At 47.0% G+C, this 21,984-nt stretch overlaps 1 protein-coding gene across 1 annotated transcript in view; it reads left to right on the top strand.

The window, feature by feature from the left end:
- The first annotated feature begins 576 nt into the window (after window positions 1-576).
- Window positions 577-21,984, top strand: part of TTYH3 (tweety family member 3) — a 78,441-nt gene continuing 57,033 nt past the window's right edge. The window contains exon 1 of the mRNA XM_084296221.1: window positions 577-706. Coding sequence (XP_084152347.1) covers window positions 584-706 — 123 coding nt within the window. The 5' untranslated portion in view covers window positions 577-583. The remainder of the gene's footprint in view (window positions 707-21,984) is intronic.

Genomic DNA, 21,984 nt, shown 5'->3' with positions numbered 1-21,984 from the left:
CCAAGCCTTTGTCTGAAGAGAGAATAGTGAAAACTAAAGGAGGCCGAGTGCCTAATGTCTGCGTGGACTGGGCGTGCTTGGAACTGGCACAAAAAGCTTTTAGCCACGGCTGTACCTCAAAAAACTTGCCCTGATTTGGGGGGAAAAGCACAAACACAGGGAGCGAGCAGCAGGGGCCCCATACTCCCCTCAGCGCCCCCCAGGCTTGCGGGGACCGGGGGCTCCGTGAGGGGCTTCGGGCAGAGCCTGGAGCTTCTGGGGGGCCTCCCCCCTTCCTCAGCCGGCCCTGGGGCTCCCAGCCTCGGCGTTTTGGGGTCGATTTCGGGGTCTTTTATAGGCGGTCCTTGGCGGGGAGCGGGGCGGAGCGCGGCGGTGCCAATGGGAGCGGGCGGGCGGCGCCAGGCGCGGAGGCGGCGGAGCCTCCTCGGCGAACAAAGAGGGAGCGAGCCCGGAGCCGGCCATGAGGGGCCGCCGGCCGGCGGGGAGAGGGTGAAGAGAGCGGGGGGGGGAGGGCTCCATGGCCGGCGGGTCGGGGTGAGGAGAGGCCGGTGAGGGGAGGCTGAGGCTGAGGCTGAGGCGAGGCATGGCGGGCGTCAGCTACTCGCCGCCCTGGTGGGTGAGCCTGCTGCACCGCTTGCCGCACCTCAGCCTGCGCTGGGAGCTCACCTCCGCCGATTTTCGCCCGCAAGACGCCGAGTACCAGCAGGTGAGGGCCCCCTGAGGGGGTTGGGGGTGAGGGGCGGCCGGGAGGAAGAGGAGGAGGAGGAAGGAGGGGGCGCCGTGCCGGCGGTGGGCTGCGGGGTGCGCGCCTGGGGGCTGCCTCCCCTCCACCCCCGCCGGCTCGGGGCAGCTCCTGACGGCCTCGCTCAGAGCCCAAATTCCTCCGGGAGAGGTAAAAAAGAGCCGAAAAGGGATGTAGGGGAGCCCCACAGGCAGCCCTGGCCCGGGGGGCCCCGGTGGAAAGGAGGAGAGCCACGGGAAGATCAGTGCACAGCGCGATGCTCGCAGAGCGCTCGTGTGCTGCTGCTTTTATTTTTCTTTATTTATTTTTTTTGTGTGTGCTGTGTGCCGTGCTTGGTTGGCTAGCCACCTAATTAAAACGATTACGGAGGGAATCAGTGTGCTCCAACAGCTGTGTGCTCTGCTGTCGCCTTGGAGCAGAGCTGCAGTGGCTCCGCTGCCTCGCTGTGCCACAGGCTCTGGGTCTGGGAACACCATTTTGCTTTTTGGAACATGCAGTGTCCTGTGTCTGCAGCCCTTATGCTAACATCAGGGGAAAGGCTGGGGCTGCTCAACAGCTCTCCTTCATCCCAGAAGTGTAAGGGGTTGGCAGTGCTGTACAAAGCAGTGCGCTTTGGCTTTTTGTTGTGAAGAGAAGAACAGTTGTGTGGGCTGAAGCTAGAGCGAAACGTGAGCAAGGTGTTTGGAGAGCGATGGGTAGATGCTAAGAAGCCTCTTTAAACCAATAAACAAGACAGGCTTTTGACCCAACTCAAGTGTTTGGGGTGTCAATTTATCAATTCGCTTTAGTTCCCATGGCTTAGCAGGGTTCAAGATGGCCACACACAGATGTAACACCGCACAGCAGCTTAGCTGGATTTCCATGACCTCAGAGGGTAGCTGCCTTTACAGCAGGCGACACGAGATGCTGAAGAGCAGAAGTTCAGAGTTCATGCAAGGATGTTCCTGGGAGCGTATTGTCACGAAGCGAGCGCTAGCTGACCTGTGAATGGACAGCCGACGCACTGGTTTTCACTCAAAATTGCTGAAAAACGTTTCTCACAGCAGTCTGGGGTTGTGTTCATTTCTCAGATAATCTTTCTACTGTAATCACATTCAGGCTTCTGCTGCTCCTCTCCTCTGTGTTTGCTTCCCCTTCCATGATGACATTAAGGACTTCTCACACAGCAGTGGATGGCCTCTTAAGTCTTAACATCAGCTCGAAAGAAAATGTCTTATCAAATCCCAAACCGACCGTCTGGATTACTGAAGCGCCTGTCTTCAAGATAATGATTTGAATAGCAGCTTTACTGATTTCAGCGTCGGTGAGGGGTAGCAAATAGGCTCCAGTAATGCAGGCGGTGTTATCTGTGCTGTTGGTTATATAACAAAGCTGCTGTGGCTCTGCAAGTTGGCTCTGGAGTTTGTAGCCACATAGATTAATTCTAATGCAGTGAAACTTATTCCAGGAGTGGGAACTGTCATGCTAGATGTTCTCTCATGCTTTAAATTGTTCTGAATTCTAGCTTTTTCCATTAGCTTTGTTATGAATTTGCAGCTCTTGCTGTGTTTGCAGCCTGTGCTGGCAGAGTTTCCCTGTTTCTTTAGGCACATTTCATGTTTAGGAGCCAAAATTGTACAAAGTCCTGAAAATAATGAAGTCAATTTTTTTGATTTAAATCCTGTTTATTGTTCTTTTCTTTGGAAGTCTCATGAGGTGGCACAAATTGTGCATGGATTTGTTTTCAATTCCATTCGTGGTTGATGCCCTTGTTCTGTAGTGTAAACTGTGAAGCTGCACGCTGGATTTGAGGTCAATGGGGGATGCTAGCTGGGAGTGTGTGGGAATGGGAAAGGACAGAGCGTCCCTAGCTGCAGTAAGGAAGGATTACCCTTACTAAACTGAAAATACCTTCAAGTTTCCATGACTTCAAGACATAGGGTAGTTAGGCTGTTGTCATAAAGAGGCAGACAGTAGGGCACAGTGTCCATTTTCTCTCTGATGTGTTATGAGGAAGGAAGCAACGCGTGCCTTCTGATTCTTCACTGGTTCTAGGGAAAAGAGAACAAAACGTGAGATACAACAGCTTGGATTTGAGTGCTGTAATGTCACTTGTTGAAGTGCCACGTGCTCCTGCAGGTGAGGAGCCTGCTGATATAACAGGCTTTCCACCTCTACCTATCAAGGATTACTGTAATGCACAAGCAGCTATTCCACTGAAGCAGCAGACAAACCATTGTCCCCCGAAACCTCTCTGGGACACGTGTAGCTCTCAGATAAGCACATAGTGCCTGCCTTTCAACTCCAGGTCTTTGTTGCGTCTTCTGGGACCCTGGATGGTGGGGCGCATCTGTAAGGACGTAGATCTAACAGCCAGTTGTGCTGCTCTGTCCCACTGGCTGTGCGCATTGTGTACCAACGGGGGCTTCCTCCTTTTGTCTGAGAGCTTGAGATATGCTTGGGGCGATGCTGTGCCAAGGGCTGAGATCAGTGCAGCTGCAGGCTTTGGCCACGTACCTTCTTCACCTGAGTCCGTCTCCGAAATGCTCTCTCTGGGTATTATTTACTTCTTATCCACTCCCGCTGCGTATCGTGTTGCATTAGGCTAGAACACCGTGTGCAAGTGTGGAGGAGCAGAACAGATCCTCCCATCAGGACTAGATTGTTTAAAAATGTATGTGTGTGTCCTTCAGATGCTCTGCTTCAGTCACGACTGTCTGCAGACTTCAGTACAGCTCACTGCTTCATTTTGGGGAGCAGGAAGCTTCATCCTAGCCTGATCTGGGGTTGTGATCGCTCTTCTCCAGGGGCTGGCGTACCGGCGAGTCCTTTCAGAGCTGCCTCCAAGTCCTCCTTAAAGGACATGATCCACGGAGCCATCCCTGTAGAGGATCTTATCAGACCAGTTCTTTTCCCCATCTTTCCATGAATCATTGGGAGTGAAGATATCTCGATATGAACAGTTTTGTTCTGGCTGTGCTCTCATCTGAGTCATACTGCAGTGCTCTGCAAAGCCTTTTCATTGTGTAGTGAGTCACAAACTCTGGAGTGAAGGGAATGTAAAAATGGAGCAAAGCCTGTGTTCCTCCTGACAGCATGATGGTAATACCAGTTCTGGTTTCTGTGCCTTTTGCTGCTGAACAGATAATGATGATCGCAACACTGTTGTCCACTTTCTGATTAACTGAACTGGGAAGTTAAGATGGTCCTGAGACTGCTGGCGTCACTCACTTAATCTGCTTAGTAAAATAAAGTCTTCTACTTGTGATTTATTTAGTTGCGTGGCACTGAATTCACTTTAATTCTGAGGGCAGAATTGGTTAAGAGCCTTGAGGTAGCGTGGAGGTCACGGGCTGGAAAGAAGTAGAAAAGCTGAATAGCTTTTTAATACGGTACAACAATAGGTAATGGGATATCTGATTGAGACAGGGTGTCTTTGGTACCAACAGAAAAGGAACCTAAAACACTTCATTGTTTGCTCTTAAGTCTCGCTGGATGCTGAGAAGTGTATTAAACAGCGAAGATGAAAAGAGGCTGCAAAAACCTAAGCTACGGAGTACCTTGACTTGAATTTCTATGTTTTTTGTTTTTTTTTTTAATTTTAATTGCTGCAAAATGGCAAAGTTGACTTGAATCTGTGTAAACACATGAGTTGTGTGAAGCAGGCTAGAATAAAGCAGAATGCTCCAGCACGTCTTTGAAATTCTTCCCTTGTATCACACCAGTGCTTTTTCTGCTAAAACTGCAAATGCACAGACAGTAGGTGCAATGGCAACTGTATGTGCTGGGAAAAAAAGACGAGCTGATTGATTCCTACCAATTAAGATGCAGAGCCACACTAAAGGAAGCAGAGATAAGAAGAGGGGTACTCTCTGGTCCTTGGTTTTGAGATGGTCTCTCTAGTGTTGTCACCCAGGAGTTTCTTTTCATACATCTGTCAGCGCTTTTGTGTTGTAATATTGTTTTTCTCCTAATATATGTGTGCCGAGGGGAATCCAGCAGTGAAAGGTGCTGTGTAAGCCCAACGATGCTTCCTTTTTTTTGGCTCGCAGGCTCTAATCCGAGGCATGTGTGTTTGAACCTGTAGGCAAAGGTTCAGCGTAGAATTAATTCTGTCAGGTACTTGCTGGCACTGCGAGGCTGTTTCCCTGCACATAACAGCTAATGTCATCTTTGGAAGTATTTCTTGGCTGCAGAAACACGATGAAGTCTAAACTGCCAAAAAACTTGGATTAGAGAGATTGTTTTAGAACTTCCTCTACTGTACTGGCGTCTTATTTCAATTTTGAAACCAAGAGTCTTTCTGTAAATTGGAAACATGTGTATTAGTCAAGTTGGATGACGTGTTCTTGTCTCGTTGGCTTGAAGTCAGGGGGTAATGTGCCTTTCTTAAAGGGGGTTAGACTGAAGCTTTCTTTCAAGAACAGATGGACCACTTCCAAGGCCTAATCAGCTCTCCTGCCGTAGCATTAGTTTGTTCGTATTTCCAGAAAGGTTAGGTGACCCTGGTTAGTAGAATCCAGTGTTTTCTAATTAAATTGAAGTTGCTTTTAGGTTTTTAAGAACTGATGGTAAATCCGGGCTTCCCTTTTCTCATCAGCCTTGGTTGCATGAGTAACTGTAATAATACCTCACATCAGCAAATCGGAGCTGGAGCCCGAATCCGCTGCCCTGTTTGATCTGGAAGATCATCTACTGGGGAACTGCAGCATAGTGAATAACCAAAAAATGTAGAACTAAGACAATTTTTGATGGTTGATTTACCAAAGCAAGACATAGAAGGGTTTCTGTATACCATCCATCGAGTCGTGCAGCAGCATATGGTATACAGACAAGAAAAAAGTCAACCTCTGCCAGCTTTCTGTCTGCAGCCTTACTTTTTTTTTGCTGACCTGTGCTGTGCTGCTACGTTTCAGATGGTCTCCCGAGAGCTGACAGTTTCTGGAAACCCTGGCTGTATGTTTCCGTGCTCTAGTCAGAAGAGCGACTGCTCTGAACGGGCGGTTTTAGCAAACAAAAGTACATGCAGAGGGGTAAAAAGTGACTTGAAGAAACGTGAAGCGCATTGTAGGGGAAGGAGATGTGAGCGTGCAAAGGTGTAAACTATGCTCACTTTGGGTACAATCCTGAAAGTATTAATCCTGTGCAGAGAAGATGCTTTTTCCAGGCCTGCATGTGGCTTGGAGTAGAACCAGGTGGTGGACAGCCACTGGCATCGTGGTGCTTCTGCTGAAACCAGTTGTCCTCTTGAAAATCCCTTTTTCTACAAGCGTACAACAGCTACGTGTCCTGATCAGGTTTTAAACACTAATAAAGTGAATCTTGGGGGATGCATCCACCTCCTTTGAGTGCTACCCATGTATTGCACTTTCCTGTATGGACGCAGGTGCTTATCAGTTAGGAAGAGAGGTTCAAGAACCTTGGGTTTTGCTTTTACTTTAGAAAAGGAGTGCAAACAGGAACTGAAAATGTAGGTGAGGTTCTCTGATGTTGTTTGCCACCAGAATAATACGGCTGCTCAGGAAGCTCATCTTGGTATCTAGCTACAACGCCTGCTCACTGGTGTTCTGGAGAAGGGACCAAGCAAAATCAGTGTCTTACTCCATCTTTCCTTTTTTTTTTTTCCTTGATTCTTAATGCCTTTCTGAGGGAGGAGAAGCCATGCTTTTCAAGTTCACAAAAAGCCTTTGTTTAAAGGTTCATCTGATAAAATGAGCAGTGCTTCAAGCAGACATTGGTGTGGGCTTTATTGCTTCTTATTTTTCATTATTAGGGGAAGAGAGAAGTTCTCACCCAGAATATATGTCACTGGGCATGACTCTGGCGACCAAGGGGCGGAAGTCAGGTGCTTTCCTCTGACTTAATCCCAAGGTTTTGAATGTGGGGTATGGGAGCTGTGCACAACTCTTCTTGAGATCTGTCTTGCTTGTATTTTGGGATTAGATGTATTTTTGAATATGTAAACAAAACCTTGTCTATTGAGAATGAGACACAAAAGTCTGGGGCCTTTGTCATGTCAGATTTCTTGACATAGCGACTTTTAGACATTTGGAGGGACAGGCATCCTCAAATCCCCTGGCTTTTTTTTTTTTTTTTTTTTTCTGCCTTTTTCTTCAGGACAAGGCTAATCTATAGCTCTTTCCTCCCAGTTCCCACCCACCTGCACACGTGCTGGTGGAAAGGGTGAAACCCGGGGTCGACACTCTGTGCTTTGGGTGTTGGTGCAGTAAGACGGTGCCGTGGCAGAGCACGTGTGGTCAACTCTTTGTGACTCTCCTGTGGGACACCTCTGTGATCAGAGCCCTGAAGAGGAAGCCGCGTTGGTTAACGCTTCTCCTGAAGTCATTCTTTTATGAGCCAGCACTGAGTAAGATGGGGCTCACTCTCTGTTTCTGGGAGGTGGAGGGCAGTCATCTCATTCGTAGCTAAGCTCTTGATGGCTGTCACTTCTCTGGTTTCTGTTTTCTCTTTTAGTAGTAAGCTTTCTACCGGTTACGTTGAGATTTCCCATTCCCCTTGAGTGGGTAGGAGAACTTGGCTTGTTTTCAGCTGAATGTAGTTCCCATAGCTGGGGGAAGGGACGTGATGTCTGGGAATTTCGTTGCTCTGAGATTCAGACAGGGCTCGAGTAACTTTGGAATACATCAGGATTGCCTTCTGGACTGAACTTTCTAAACTAATTCCTGCTTTTGAGACTTGAATAGGACTCAAAATACTCAGGGACATATTGACATGCTGGAGAGTTGTCTCAAATAATTAAAGAAAAACCAATAACCCCGCTTCCCTCTCAGCAAGGCTGTCTGCGCTTTCTAGCATGTCATCCTACTAGTTCTTTGTTTTGGAAGACGATGATTAACAAGACAGGTGAACTAACATCGAGGAAGATCAAGGTCACGCAAGACTTTCAGTCCTGGGGACACACTCGGATGATGGTCTAAAAAAAGAAAAAAGTCATCTCTGTTAGAAATCCTGCCTTTTTCTACTCCTCAGGGAGCAGCTGAGATAATCGTTGTATTACAGTAGTGGATAACAAGGAGTTGGTTGCATTTATCCCCAAACTAGCAATAACCTTTGCTGCATGGTGAAGGGGTCAGCAGGTATCTCATGAATGGACATTGCAAGGACAGTGTCATGCTGATGCCTTTTCCTTTTTTATCGGATAAACTGGGAAAGAGCAAAACTCAGCACACTTTAATGCTGCAAAGTCTTTAATTTCAAATTTGTCTCTATTTTTTTTTTTCTTTAGATTTCTGGGTAGTGAGCCACTTGTAGTTTTTCAGTCTGATCCCATAATTGTGAGCTTTAGGATTTGGTAAGCCACAAATGTACATGCTCTTGTAAAGTAGTCATTTGTGTGCTATTCCCTTGCCAAAAGGGGAAAAAAAAAATAAAAAGCTAGCCTGCATGAATGGACACAAGGGTTGGTGTAACTCAGTATAACAATAACTTGTATCCACGCCTTCCTCTAAGCACTGGGAGATGCTGGTAACATTTAGAATAACTCTCGCTTTCAGGTGATTATCAGGTTGTTTTCTTTAACAGGTGTAACATGGGCCAGACTTCTGAGTTACCATCTGAACAAGTGAATATTTTTTTGGTCAATAGGAAGAGCAGAATTGAATCCAGCCAGGAGAAGGAGCTGCCCCCCTTACCCCCTTCCCTCTAACTGGAGCCGTACCCTCAGGTTGTGATCTCCGATCTCCTTGGGTCGTGCGAAAGGCTCTTTCTGGCTGATGTGCCTCAGAATGGTGCCCCGCGTGCATCGCCATGGAAGTCCTTTGCCGTGTGAAGTTGGGGATGAAAGATCCTGCTAATCGGTGCTAACAATGCCAGGCTTATTCCTGGAGAAGGGGGACCTGGAATGTGGGGAATGGATGTTTCACAAACGTGTAACACATTCAGATGTGTTGTTATGCCAGAGTTGGTGCCTGTGCACGGGCACCCTTTTCAGGCTATGAAACGCCGCTGTTCATGCGGAGAATTTAAACAAGCCTCCTATTCAACGCCGAAATTCAAAATAACTCCAAAATCCAAATGGAGGCACTTCACTCGCATAATAGTGTCTGTTACAAGGAGACTCAGTGTGGCAGATGATGTAATGCCCCTTCAGATAAGGCCCAAGCTGGGGGAGAGGAAGAGGGAGCCTGTTACAAATATTGCTAATGGCAGCAAAACTGTCCAGAGGGTGTTAATTAGCAAAGCTGAATAATCCCAAAGTTGCTTGGGTTATAACTGGACGTGTGAAACAAAAATGACCCATTGCTTGCTGCTGTCTGTTTTCTCTGATAATTATAATTGCTTCAGTGTTGAATGGCAGATTTCTGAGTAATGTAGCAGGCGGAGCATGACCGCACCATACTTCGTGCTCTTTCCTTGGGGTAAAATCCCTACAGTGCAGCAGATCTCTTGAGTTCCTGTGGGGCTTGGCTACAGCTGATGACCTGGGGTAGTTTGGACACGGGCTGCAGCTGCTGGGATTTCTTCATCCTGCTGAGGAGGTGCTTCCTGTCTCATTGCTGAACTTGTAATGCTTTCTTCCCTCTACGCTTGTGTTGAGCTGTTCCGTACTTATTTCCTTAATTTTAGGAACAGCCCCTGTGTCGCTGCCTCCCTGGAAGCGCCTCTGTGCTCTTGGGGCGCAGGCAGAGGGGCGGAATGGGGCCGCTGTCTCGTGCAGCCCCCACCTCCCCTCCCCTCTCTTACAGTATTCACTCCAGGAAATGCTGAGAAAGTTGAGAGTAATGGAATTCATGAAATTCAAGCTGTGCTTCAATGGAAACGTGTTTTCAATTTCTGCCTCCTTGGGAGCTTGGGACTGAACTGCAATTGTTAGGGCTGGGGGGGGCTGGGGCCGGGATGAATGGGAGCGGCGGAGTCGGCGCTGCATGGTCTCTTGTGCAGGATCTGGCCGCTCCTCTGCATTCAGAGGCTGGTGTGTGCTTCACGACCGCTTCAGGAAGCGTTTTTGCATTCAGCTGTCCAAAAGGCCCGGGTGTTTTCCTGCTGGGTTGTCTCTGGCTGCCAGCATCTGAATGGCAGCGACGTGCTGGAGTGGGACGTGATGGGGGAGCGCCGGCTGGGGTCGGGCTTTTCCCCCTTCTGCTCTTGATCCTGCTCACGTTGTCCTTTGAGTGTCCTGCTGCTGATTAAGGGTGAAAATTATAATGTTGACTTGAAAGCCTTTGGTAAAACTCATTAATTCGTTCCTTCTTTAATCAGACACCTAGCCATGGGTTTGTAATTACTATAGCCTAGGAACGTTTGCAGTTGCAACAAGCTATGCTGCATCAATTGCAGGAGTTGCGTGTTTTTTGGTGAATGTGTATTGGGTGAGCTCTTGGTTCGGTTTTCGGTAGAGACCATAGACAGGTGTAGTGATAGGGGAAAGAGCTGGGAGTGCTCGGTGGCTGACCTGGCCAAATCGTGCCTTGTGGTGCTGAGCAGAGAGTGTATTTACTGGGGAGTGCAACCAGGTAACTTTAAAACAAAGACATGAGGGGTAATCAAATCAAAACTGATGCAAACATCTCTTAAAACTCTAGCTTCTTTGCAGATTTGGACTTTTGCAATAAGAACATAATGCACAGTTGCTGGCTTTGCAAACAATGCTCCTCTTGCTGTTTGGAAGCCAGGGAACAGCTGAATGTTTTACAACAAAAAGCACCAGGTACTTTTTTTCAGGTCTTCTGGGGGAAAAAAACAATAGTAAACTTCCATTATTTTGTCATCTCTTCTTGTTTTTAAAAAAAAGAAGGAAGGTGACTTCCAGAACTAAGCTGTGTGGGTGACCCCGGCAACACATGACTAGGGTCTTATTGGAGAAGTTTTTGTTGCTTCTGGTATTTTTGTAATACTTGTGCTTTTTTAGAGAAGGAGAACAGGAGGGAAGGCTAAGAGGCCTTCAGAGAAGGACTTGTTATTTCTACCCTGTTCCAACTGTACGTGTTGTTAGGATCACTGCGAGTGCAGTGGCAGCCCCTGCAAACACGATCTCCCTTTAGCTTTGGAGTGACAGGCTGTCAAGCGCAAGCAATACTGAAAGACACGGACCTAGCACAAGGCTGGGGATAGAGATAGCTGGCTGTCACTGTGCGTAGACAGGGACAGTTAAAAAGATAGGAATTTTTTTCTTAGGATTTGAAGTTAAGTCAGGTTAGACTGAACGCCTCGGACTTCAGTAGGTGGCAGTTACTGCACGGGACTAGATGAGAGGTACTCTTGTTCAGATTGACAAGTATTAATAATGTTCATGCTCCCGTAAGAGGGAGACTGCTTCAGTTACTGTAGGTGGCAGGAAAAAACGGATCATCTGTGTTTTGGGTCTGTTTTTGTCTGGATGTAGAGGAAAGCACACACGGCACATCCAGTGAGGACGGAACGATTTGCTTGACACTTCTCCTGTAGCGAAACAGAAGTCTTTGTTTTTGATGAGCAGGCTGTTTTAAAAACACTACATCACACTTCCTGTGTGACTTTTGCAATTTCAAAATGTGACCTGGGCTTTCTGCTTGCCCTGCTGTCCTGCCCCTGTCAGGGTACGAAGCCGAGCAGGGCATGGAGCTTGGTGGGACAGGGCCTCACCCTCGGGCTGGCTGAGCGTTGGCCGTGTGTGGTACAGCTCTTACAGGTCACACAGCAGATGTTCAGTAGACAAAGTAGTGGGAGCAACAAATCTGTGAGGTTAAAATAGCTTTTGAGTAAGTAGAAATGGGTGAAAACCTGGCAGAATCCTTGGTTGCCCTCAGACCATGTTCTGGGCTGGGCTCCCCGTGCTCACCGGCTTGTCAGCGGCTCTCCCGGTCACCGCGGGGCCTTTGTCAGCCTTTTCAGCTTGACCTGCTGCAAGTTCAAATCACTTCAAACACCAGCTCTCTCTGAGCATTATAAACGCTTTAATATTAAAGGGTAAACTAAAGGTGATGAGTATAAAATATGTCCAGTCCTTGCTGAGGAAACGCTCCACGTGGCCGGGCGGTACTCGAGGCTGTGCTGCCGGTGCTGTGTTAGCGGGCAGCTCCCGGAGAGGCAGCGTGAGTGTCAGTAGTGCTGGCAGCACTCTGCTGAGGTGTAAATAACAAGGCTGGACAGTTTACTCTAGCTCTGCTGTTTTTATTAGTGCAGCTTAGCTGTAGCCTCAGGCGGCATGGAGGTTCTGGGAGAAGGAGGAAGGGACAAGCTGTGAACTTGCCTCCTTTCCTAGCCTGTGACGCTGAGAGGCAAGGTATGGGGATCTCTTTACCTTAATCCCCACTGCAGTGTTAATTCTTCCTGTCCCTGTGCTTAAGACTGAAATTTTTACCAAGGCAAGTGCTTGCTGGGTCACATGCATGTCTCGCTCCAGTGTCCTTCCATCCTTTTGGTGTTTGGGTAGATGGTTAGCATCTGTTAAATACAATAGCAGCCAACTGAATTTTTGTTGCTGTTAATTTTTTCCTTTCCCTAAGCAAACATTGATCTGTGAGAATGCTGCTTGTCTTACTACTGTCCCTGAATACATTGAATTGCTATTTGCTAGCTGTTGTCTCTTCTGTCTGTGATTGACCCACCTCTTAATGTGTTCCCAGTGCTGAGGAAGACTACAGATCCAAGATTGTTTGGTGGCTAGATCTGAATGCTCTTCTGCTGCTGTCAGCAAAGCTTTAGGCTGGGAGGAGGCGTGCCCCTTGTACCACAGCAGTGGCGTATTCAGCAGGTGAAATGTAGTTCTGCAGGTATAACCCATGGGCAAGACTTTCAGGACTTAATTATTATGTTTGGTTGGTTTGTGATGGCTGTGCTAAGTGTAATCTTGATTACTTGATGCAATAAATTACAGGTCCCTAAGAAAGAAACAGTTTCGAAGATAGTCCTTGAACACATATCCAGGTTCAAGTTCAAACCAAGCACGTCTGTATTTCTTTTCCTTTCCAAAGTGATTTTTGCTGCTGGATGTCTGATTTAGTGAGTGCTGAGCTTTCTTTCTCACAGCTGTGCCTTCAGACCGAAACCACTGACAGTTTAGTTCAACTTAGTTCATTACTTCCTATCCACAAACGTGTACACCACCACAGCTCTGATGTTAAAACACGTCCTGCAAGACTTTCCGTGCTGGGGATGTTCTCCGCGAGCCTTTGACTTGCTGTTGCCTTCTGACAAGTCACTGGTCGCTTTTGGGAAGACCGATCCTGAGCGTTTTGTGCAGCTTCCCTCAGGCCCTGGTCAATGCAGAGCCTGCCTCCCATGTGTGATGCACTTAAGCTAACTGCAAAAGGGCTGAGGGCATTAGAGCTTCTGCAAATGACAGTGTAATTAATCTTCAGCTTTATTCTCAGCATGGAATATTTTTTTCCTGTTACAACCTGACACACATGAAATGAAACTGCAGCATTGCTCTGATGTTGCAGTAAGGAAGTATTAAATGGCCCAACCTTTGACATTACCTGCAAGCTATTTACTATTATTTGATTATATTCTTGTAGTCAGCACATTAACTGCCCTGCTGTAAGGTTCTTGTCTTGGTGCAGCCGTGTTTTGGATGATGAGATGGGTCTTCAGGTTCTCCTGCAGTATTTCTGAAACGGGTTATGGATTGCCTGGTCTAGGTGAGTGCCCTGAAGCAATGCTGTGAGCCATGCTGTGAGCCAACAAGCGTTCAGACACATGTACCAGCAGCTGGGGAACAGTGCTAGCTGCTGGGTGTGAGCATCGATGCTGTATTCAGGGTGCTTGCTCCCTGTACAGCCCTGCCTTTAACGATCTGAGCTCCTCCAGCCCCAATGAGTGGGGTCTCTATAGGCAGGCAAATGTCTTGTTTGATTCCCAGCAGCTTGCAAGGAATGGGGTCTTTGGGCTGCTCCTGCTGCACTCCTAGCCATCACGTAGTTAACTTCCAGCCAGCACCCAGATAGCCCCCTCTCCTTGTCCCCTGGCAAATAGGGCCCCCAGTGGAGTTACGCATTCAGGGCACGTTCCCCATCCCGCCCTGCTGGCTCGGGCTGGGTTAGTCATGCGTTTCACTCAGTGTGTCAGATCTGAGGCTGGCTGTCTCTCTCCTGCTCTGAGTCCTTGCTCTGTAAAAGACAGTAATCAACAAAAGGGCGGTTAAAGACACGGAGCTCAGTTATAGGGTCTTGTCACTTCTTTCACTGTGATCTCAGGACTAAGGAGATAGCATTATGAGTACAAAAGGGTTTGAGTCCTGGGAAAGTGGCTGAGGCTGTACTGTCCAACTGTGGGGCACTCACTGAAATTAGTGACAGTGATGTGCAAATGAAACATCTGGTTATTAGGAGAAAGCTAAACGAAGACCTGATGCGATGGCGTTCGTCATGGCCCAGTTTTACTTCTGGGAGCTCCTGTTAAAGCTCCTAGTCACTAGGTGGGGATTGCATCGTGTTTGTAAGTGTACGGAATAAACTGCTCAGGTTCCTTCACTTGCATGTGTTCCACCTTCAGGTATAATCTTGTGACAATTTAATCACTTCCATAGCAACCAGCCTGTCGTAAGCAGGATTACGGAGCCCGGTAAGGATGGAGGACACAAGGAATTTAGGAAGGAAGTGTCCCCTCGTGTAAGTATCCGTGCTGACGTGGAGTGAGGACGGGTGGGCACAGTGATGTGCATTCAGGGAGGGGGCACACGTGTGTGGCCTGAGCCGTGTCCTTGAACTGACGTGCCAAGGTCTTAAAAAGGTGAACCTGTGGGGTTAGCAGGTAAACCCCACACAGAGCTGGTCACTGGTCTCAAGGCGCAAATGTGCAGACTGCCTTTTCTCAGCCAATGTGATTAAAACCTTGAAGACACCAGGGACATATTCGAGCCAGCTCTTTCCATTTCATGCCTTCCTTCTTTCTGCTCCCCTGTCAAGAACACCCTAGGCCCACCAATCTGGATGGGGTAAGGTTGGTGTGTTACGAAACACTGACTGCGTTATTTCCACCAGTTCTATCCGGAGAAGCAAATTAAAACGCTTTCTCAAAACACACTCAGCTTACTTCTCCATTTAGTAAGAACTTGAGTTGGCAATTTTATTGTTGAAGCTGATGGGAAGAACCAGCAAAACTAAAAGCTTCCCTCTTAGCTCCTCCTGCAGTGAAGGCTAACAGTGTCTTGTGAGGTCCTTGTGAGGTCTTTCCATAGACCGTTAAGGGGAAAGGGAACTACTTTACTTGGACATGGCTATTGCCAAAGGTATTGTGGTGGGTTTTATGCTGCGTGGAGTTAAGTGAGAACAGTTACTCAATGCTTTGTCAGAACATCTGAGCAGATGCCCTGGTCTGCTTTGAAGTTTATGCACCACTTGCTTGCATTCAATAAAAAGCTCCATGAAGATACAAGAGTCCTTGCAGGTATTTGTTTTATTGCTTCAGGGTATCTTATCTCAGGGCTGCTCAAAACTTTCTAGAGACTTGTTCCCACTTCTTGCAGTGTTCGGGTGATGTAACAAATGGTTCGATGGCCTCAGTAACTCAAAAGTGCTGCTTGGCTCTTTCCCAGAAGCTTTAACACCTGCTAAAAGGGTGAAGGATTCCAGGCAACTGCTGCCAGCCCGTGAGGGCTTTGAAAAGCCTCTTGTCAAAGATCCAGTTTCCTTCATAGCTTGGGAGTCGGATAATGTTCCCCACTAATCTGATGCAGTCGGTCTGAGCAGATCTAGCTGTGTGTTGCTGGTGTTCTTAGTGAGCTGATCCAAGTTTGTGGCACGCAATTGTGATCACAGGTGTTGACAGGGAAGAGGTGAGAGGGCTTAGGAGGCCATGACTGTCATCTTTTTAGCTTCAGAGAGTCTCCGAGGGCTGTATTTTGACTGCTGGTCCAGTAGTTAGTGAGGCCTGCCAGCCTCCCCTGGGCAGAGAATAACTTTTAGTAAGAGATTAATAGTCCCATACTGGAGTTTATAGTTTTCACTTCTCTTCATGATTAGGATGCTCTGTGAAAGGCAGTTCACAGATGTGGTGTGAAATACCTGCCTATGAAGAGCAGAAAGAAGAATTGTGTGTAGGGAAGCATGGATCTTAAGTATAAGATATTTGAAGTGCCTGGAGGCACTGAAATAGCCTGGAGGATTTTTGTGAACAAGTTGGTGAATCCCACATTGTGATAAAGTCCCAAATAGGCAAACTGCTGATCTTCACGGGTAAGGATACCTGGTGCTTCAGAAGAGCTCTTTTCAGATGGGAAGTAAACTATGAAGAGAAATGTAGGTATTAACACCGAAGGTTTTTATGAAGCTAAGGAACGTGATTCATCACTCAGAAGCTAGCTGGCCAAAAGTCCATCCAGCTGCAGCAGTGAACTGGAAGACACCAAGTTAAAAATAAACAAGAGAGGAAATGGCTGCCAGACAGCAAATAAGGAACCAAGCCCCAATTCCTTGTGCAGATCTGATGAAAACGCATTTCAGAAACAACAGCCAGAAAAGCTGATATAATGTATTTTCATGCTCAGCACTGGGGAACCTATAAATTCAGAATGCTGATAGGGTAGCAGCACTGAAAGCTATTTTTAAAATGTTTTTTTGTTTGTTTTAAGTGGAAGTGGCCAGTGTGAGAGACAACATACTGAAATCATTGAAGCGCCACGAGGTGTGTGTTGGAAGGCAAGCCAAACCAAAGGCAGAGGAACCACAAGGATGGTCCATAGCAGGAATCACCCATTGCTTTGCTGCCAAAAGGCTGTGGCCTGGATGTTGTACGGGAGGCTGGAGTAGTCTTTTCCACGAGCAAAGTCAGGATTTACCCTGACTTTGTGTTGCTTTGCACTGCTGCAGTACGTGATTGTGTAACAGTCAATGGACGAGGCAGCTGGCTGCTGTGCAATACCTGAACGGGATTTAATTTTTTTTTTTTTTTTTTTTTGCTGGATCCTTCCTCATGTTCTGCTTTTAATTTCAGGAGGCTATATTTCTAACTTCAGATGTGAGCATAAAAACAAAACAGCAGTGCAAAGAGTGCGTGCCCTTGAGTTTTCCTTTTGAAAGACGCTGTAATCCGAAATGTCACCTCGCTGCCAGTCGTTAGTTACGAAGTGCATGGAGGAAAAGAGCCTGGGTTGTGGTCAGAAGTTCAAGTCCCTCCTGTCATCTCTCCCCTGGGTGATGGGGACCTGCCACGGGGGGAGCACTGCCGCCTGGCTGTTCAGCTGGCACTGCTGAGCCCTGCGTGTGGGTGCTGTGCTGGGGGAGCCCTCACAGGGGCTGTTTTGGGTGAAGGAGCCTTTCCCTGGAGGGTTGTTGGGTGACAGTGCAACACCGTGGTCTTGACATGTCAAGCTCTTTGGCTGTAGTGCTTCTGGCTTAATGTGGTTCTTTACGTACAGAAAGAATTCATCTTGAAGGCTGGTTATAAATCTAAAGGTAGCATTGGGAAGACAAGGAAATATGACTTAATGGTATATCCAGCTCGAGACAGAACAAAACAACAGAAAAAACAGCTCAGGATTATGCTGCGAGGGGGGAAGTCTCAGTCAAGTTAGGACATGAAAGCAAATGTGCTTCCTTCTATCTCTTTATAATTTTGTCCACAATGAGTAGTGCTGCTGCTGCTATCTGAAGGAGAGCTTCAGTATGTTTCACATTTTCAAGGTCAGAGCTGCTGACTTTGGTGAGACTGTGTTGGTGGGAGGATGCGATGCTTTCAAAATGCGAAACTGCAGTGGTGAGATGAGCAGCCGTTTGGGAGGGATGGGGGAAGCTGCCTGTCTCAAAAGCAAGTGTCCAAAAAAGCTTAAATTTCCCAATGAAATACAAATGAATAACTACAAAGGATAAGTTGATCACAAGTGGAGAAACAAATTTGTGTTCAGTGCTTTTAAAAAGGCACAAGCTTTGCTTTGAGCTGCTGGGGATTGCTTTTACTTTCAGACATGCATTGGCATGTAGTGCACCTCTGCATCAGCAGCAGTATGCACACCAGGCATCGAATGATCCTACAGGAGCAGTGGTGGCAGATGAAGGCATGTCACGGTGATGGCATGCCCCCCTGGCTACCAGCAGGTGCTGAGGTGTGACAGTAACACTCGTGGCTCTGTTAGTTTGGAGGCACAGGGCATGGTGGCACACGCAGAAGACGCTGGATCGACAAAGCTCCAAGCACCTAAAGCTTTGGCAGGGCATACAGTGTTTGTATTTCTTCCTCTAAAACCCATCCAAATAGCACCTACCTCTCAGCAGAGTGCTTTGCGCTGATTTCTTCCCCAGACGTAGCTGCTGTGCAAACAAATGCTGGAGGACTTCATTTTGACAATGGCCCTCTCTGTCAAAGGCGCTTCAGCGCTCGTGAGTTCCTGGATTAGCATAGCAGGGGCGGTGTGAAGCAGTGCCGATAAGCGCGGAGTGTTTCCTGCTGAAATTATGACAGAGTGACTTAGAATTCTGCTGCCTTGCACATTTTTCAATCCCTGACTTAATAGGAAAGTTTTGGCTGCCTGAAGTGTCGCCACATCCCCTCTTGCATCTGTAAATTGCAGGAGGATTTTCTGGTGTCCGAGCCTGCAGCGTGCACAGGCTGGGGTTGGTGCTGGAAGAGATCGTGCTTTGTTCTGGGAACCGCACAGCATTACAAAATGCTTCCCCCTTTGTGCTAGATTTTGGAAAACTCTTCTTTCTGATAACCTAGAAAGACAAGGTTTTCTCAAATTCTGTGTTTCTGTGTGGTGTATTTTATTTTATTTTTTTTTATTTTATTTTTTCATTGTTCAGGAGCTTAGGTATGATCAGAGGGTCCAAAAGAAAGTTTACTGTTGCCTTTTTCTTTACAAAACCTTTTTTTTTTTTTTTTTTTTTTTTTTAATAACAGTAAGGCTGCCTTTAACTTGTAGAAGTCAGCACAAACAAACCAACTTTAGTTTTGCCTGGTTTTACACTCCAAACCCAGGAGATACCGTAGTTTCACGCAATCTGTTTCGCTGCATGGTTCGCACTTACTATCTGAATGTCTGAAGAGTGACTCTATTTCCCTGTGATGCATCAGACTCTTTTTTTTCTTTAAACATCCTGTTTCTAAGAAGCAGGCGATGACTGATTCCGAATGGGTGCTGTAAATCATGCTCGTGTAGCACGCAGGGGTATTGTGCTGTGCGCAGGTCTCTGTGCTGCAAAAAACAAGCGTGGAGCGTGCTGGTGCTGGCGGCTCCTAAACTACACGGAAGTCAAATGCTGTATGTACTGAGTTATTTGTCGTTGAAATTACAAGTCAAACAAAGGGTGAATAAGTCAGCACAGACGTGCAAAGAGCGTTGAGGTGAATGCCGTGTAGGAGGACACGGGCTGCAGAGCCGTGCGGTGCTTACTGGAGGGGTGGTTTGTGGGGCACAAGGGTCTGGCTCGTGTTCTCTGCCATTATCTGCAGCTGTGTGCTCCAAGTCTCCCTAGTAGCTTTCTCTGTGGAAGTGCTCGGCACAAGATTCAGCATTTGGAATCCTAAATCTGACGTGACTCTCCCATCCCAAACGAAGCGTGCAGCTTCAGACCCTTTAATCATCGCTGTTTGAAGTGGAAGCTTGCGGCTTCTGAGGTCATGGTTACGCAGTCGCCAGCAAAGGGAAGGCAGAAGGGCACGTCCAGGACGGTGGCAGGCACGCTTTGCACCCTGCAGTTGCTCAGTGATTAAATCAAGGAACTGATCTGGCTGAGAACAGGTTTCAACACCGGGGCAGAGGCAGGTCTGGGGGAAGTTACACTATAACTAGCCCTGGTGCTAACCAAGGCTGTCTGCAAACTTGAGGCCAGGGTGAATGAGCTGCTGGCCACGGAACTGGATTGAGCACCCAATCCAGATGTAAAACACAGTTTTCTTCTTATTGTTTAATTATTGTAACCCTGGTCTGGCTCACCGTGCGCCCACACAGAAGGTTGGGTCTGGACATGGGTTGAAATAAATATCCCCTTTGCAAGCAAACCCCCCAGTGATTTAGTGTTCTGTTGTGTAATACGTAGCTCTGATCTGTCACCGTGAAAACACACCTGCAAAGCAGATAAACCAGAGGCAGGAGCGAAGTGCCTACATACCATAGTGCTTCATCACTCAGAGAATCGGGGGTAAGGTATAGGTGGAAAAGCCCTGCATGCACAAAGCTTCGTGTTCAGTCTCTCTTTTGGGGTGTTGAAGCAATAAGTAGAATTCAGGAGACAAATAAAAAGTTCTTGGCTGACTTCTGTCTTCAGGTGACCCTATAGCTCTTTCTAAACCACAGTCGTTTTATTTCTTTTCCCCTTTAAATCATCATGGGGAAAAAAAAAAATGACATGCTTCCGGCTTTGGCTTATAGATTGGCTGTTTCCTGCTCTTTATGGCTTCTTTCTGGTTTGGAGGCAGGAACAATGTGGGGCTTGGAGAGCTGATAGAACAAACCACTATACCGCTGGTGACAGGAGGTTTGTGATAACATTTTATTTCTGGTTATTCTATGGCTGCAGACTTGTAACTAAGCAGGGGAATATTGCTGTTAAGTGAACCAACACATCCTCTTCCGAGCTTGTTCTCTCCTTCTTTCTCACTGAAGACCATACTCTCCATCACTTTAACAATCTCGAGCTGTTCTGGCTGCCATTTGAGCACATGATTGATTTTTGATTTCTTTCCCTTTCTTCAGCAGTGGATTGTATGTGACTTGATTGTGATTTGATGCTGCCACTGGCGTGCGCACACCTCCTTACCAGCAAAGCATATTGCAGCTCCAGGAATGACACGTGAAATCCCACAGAGCCGCGTTCTGTTGACACCAAAGTCTGAGGTGGTGGTGTAATAGCATGCTACAGCTGGCCAAGCAGTAACACAAATGACTATCTTCACTAGATCTGCGGAGTTCAGCTGTGTAATGTACCTGCCGTCCCCACCTTCCCCGCGAGTTTCTCTGCTGCAAGGCTGCGTTTTGAAGCCCTTTGTGAAGTCACACCTCTTTTAAAGAGTAATGAGGTTGAAAGCAAGATACAGGGCTGTGTGACTAGTTACAGCCCATCCATTTATCAGTGAAATTGTTTTCCAGTGCTGCATACAGAGAGAAACTGTCAAGCCTGATAAATATGCTTGAGCTTCTTCACTTCTTCATTCTCCCTAGAGCCGAGTTTCCAGAAAGAAATATTGATATGTAAAGGATTGGAGATGCTCGCCAGGGACCAACCTGGAGTGGAGACATGGCAGGAATATTTTATTTGGAAGCTGTCTGGGTACACAGTCAAAACAACAAACAGTTTCTTTTGTTTTATGAAAATTTTACTTGTGTTTTTTTTTTTTTTTTTTTTTTTATTATTAGGAAAGGAAAGGAACTGAACTCTTCATACACTGAAGTGTCTGGGAGGGGACATCCTTTCAAACATTTGGCACGTTGGAGATAACAGCACCCTTCCTTTAATCAGTAAACCTTTTGAATGCTTTTTTAATGCGGTGCAGAGCCAGCGAGTCTGGGGTTCTGGGCATCTTATTTCTGTGCTCTGGTTGAAACAGCTCTTCCTGCCGAAATTAAAATCGGAAACGAGCTGAGCTACACATGCTGAACGAGAGGAAGGTGGGGAGTGGCTTGGTGGCAGGAAGCTTGCTAGCTCTGTTTATCTGTTCAGCAGTTTGGAAATAACTACTTTGGAAATGCCAGGAATTTGGCTGGATGGGAGCCTTTGCTGTCCTGCTGTGTGTGCAGGTTCGGTGCTGGGAAGAAGTGGTGCTCTCCTTGTCAGCTTTTAGTTCTAGTAAAACTTGTGACTAATACGGAAATACACACACACGCTCTCATAGGGAGGTGTGCCCTGACTGTGTCAGAGCTGTTGGTCTGAACAGGGATTTCTGCGTGCTTGGTGGATGGGAGTCAGACGCCAGCCGATGCATGGGATGTAGCTGGATGTGCTTTAACCCCAGTCACCCTGTTTTGCCCCACAATATTTAAAGGTTATGCTGTTATTTCTGGTGTCCATGGATGAAACTTTAACTTTAGAACCCCAAACTCCTTGAATAGTTTGTTTTTACAATATCAGCATCCAGGTCTGTATTTGAGTTTGAATTATCTTAAAGATCACAAGGTAAATGCCGTAGTGTGAAGTAAAATATAAACGTGCTTTTCCCCCTTGTTTATCATCCTGGAAGTAAATTCTTCCTCCGAAGGAGGAAACTTCTGCTTCTGAAGGACAGACAGAAGTGTTAAACATGTCTTAAACATAAATGATGAGCCCTTCCTAAATGTCAATGCTTTATATTGTCAGTCTGTGGGCGTTTGCTGTTTACTTTGGGATGATCAGTAACTTCAGGCTAGCAATAGTTCTCAGGGGTGGGTTATATTTTCCAGAGGGAACCATGAG

This window comes from Netta rufina (assembly GCF_964035555.1).
Source record: "Netta rufina genome assembly, chromosome: 15".
In the NCBI taxonomy this organism is placed as follows: domain Eukaryota; kingdom Metazoa; phylum Chordata; class Aves; order Anseriformes; family Anatidae; genus Netta; species Netta rufina.
This window is presented reverse-complemented; position numbering and strand designations above follow the sequence as displayed.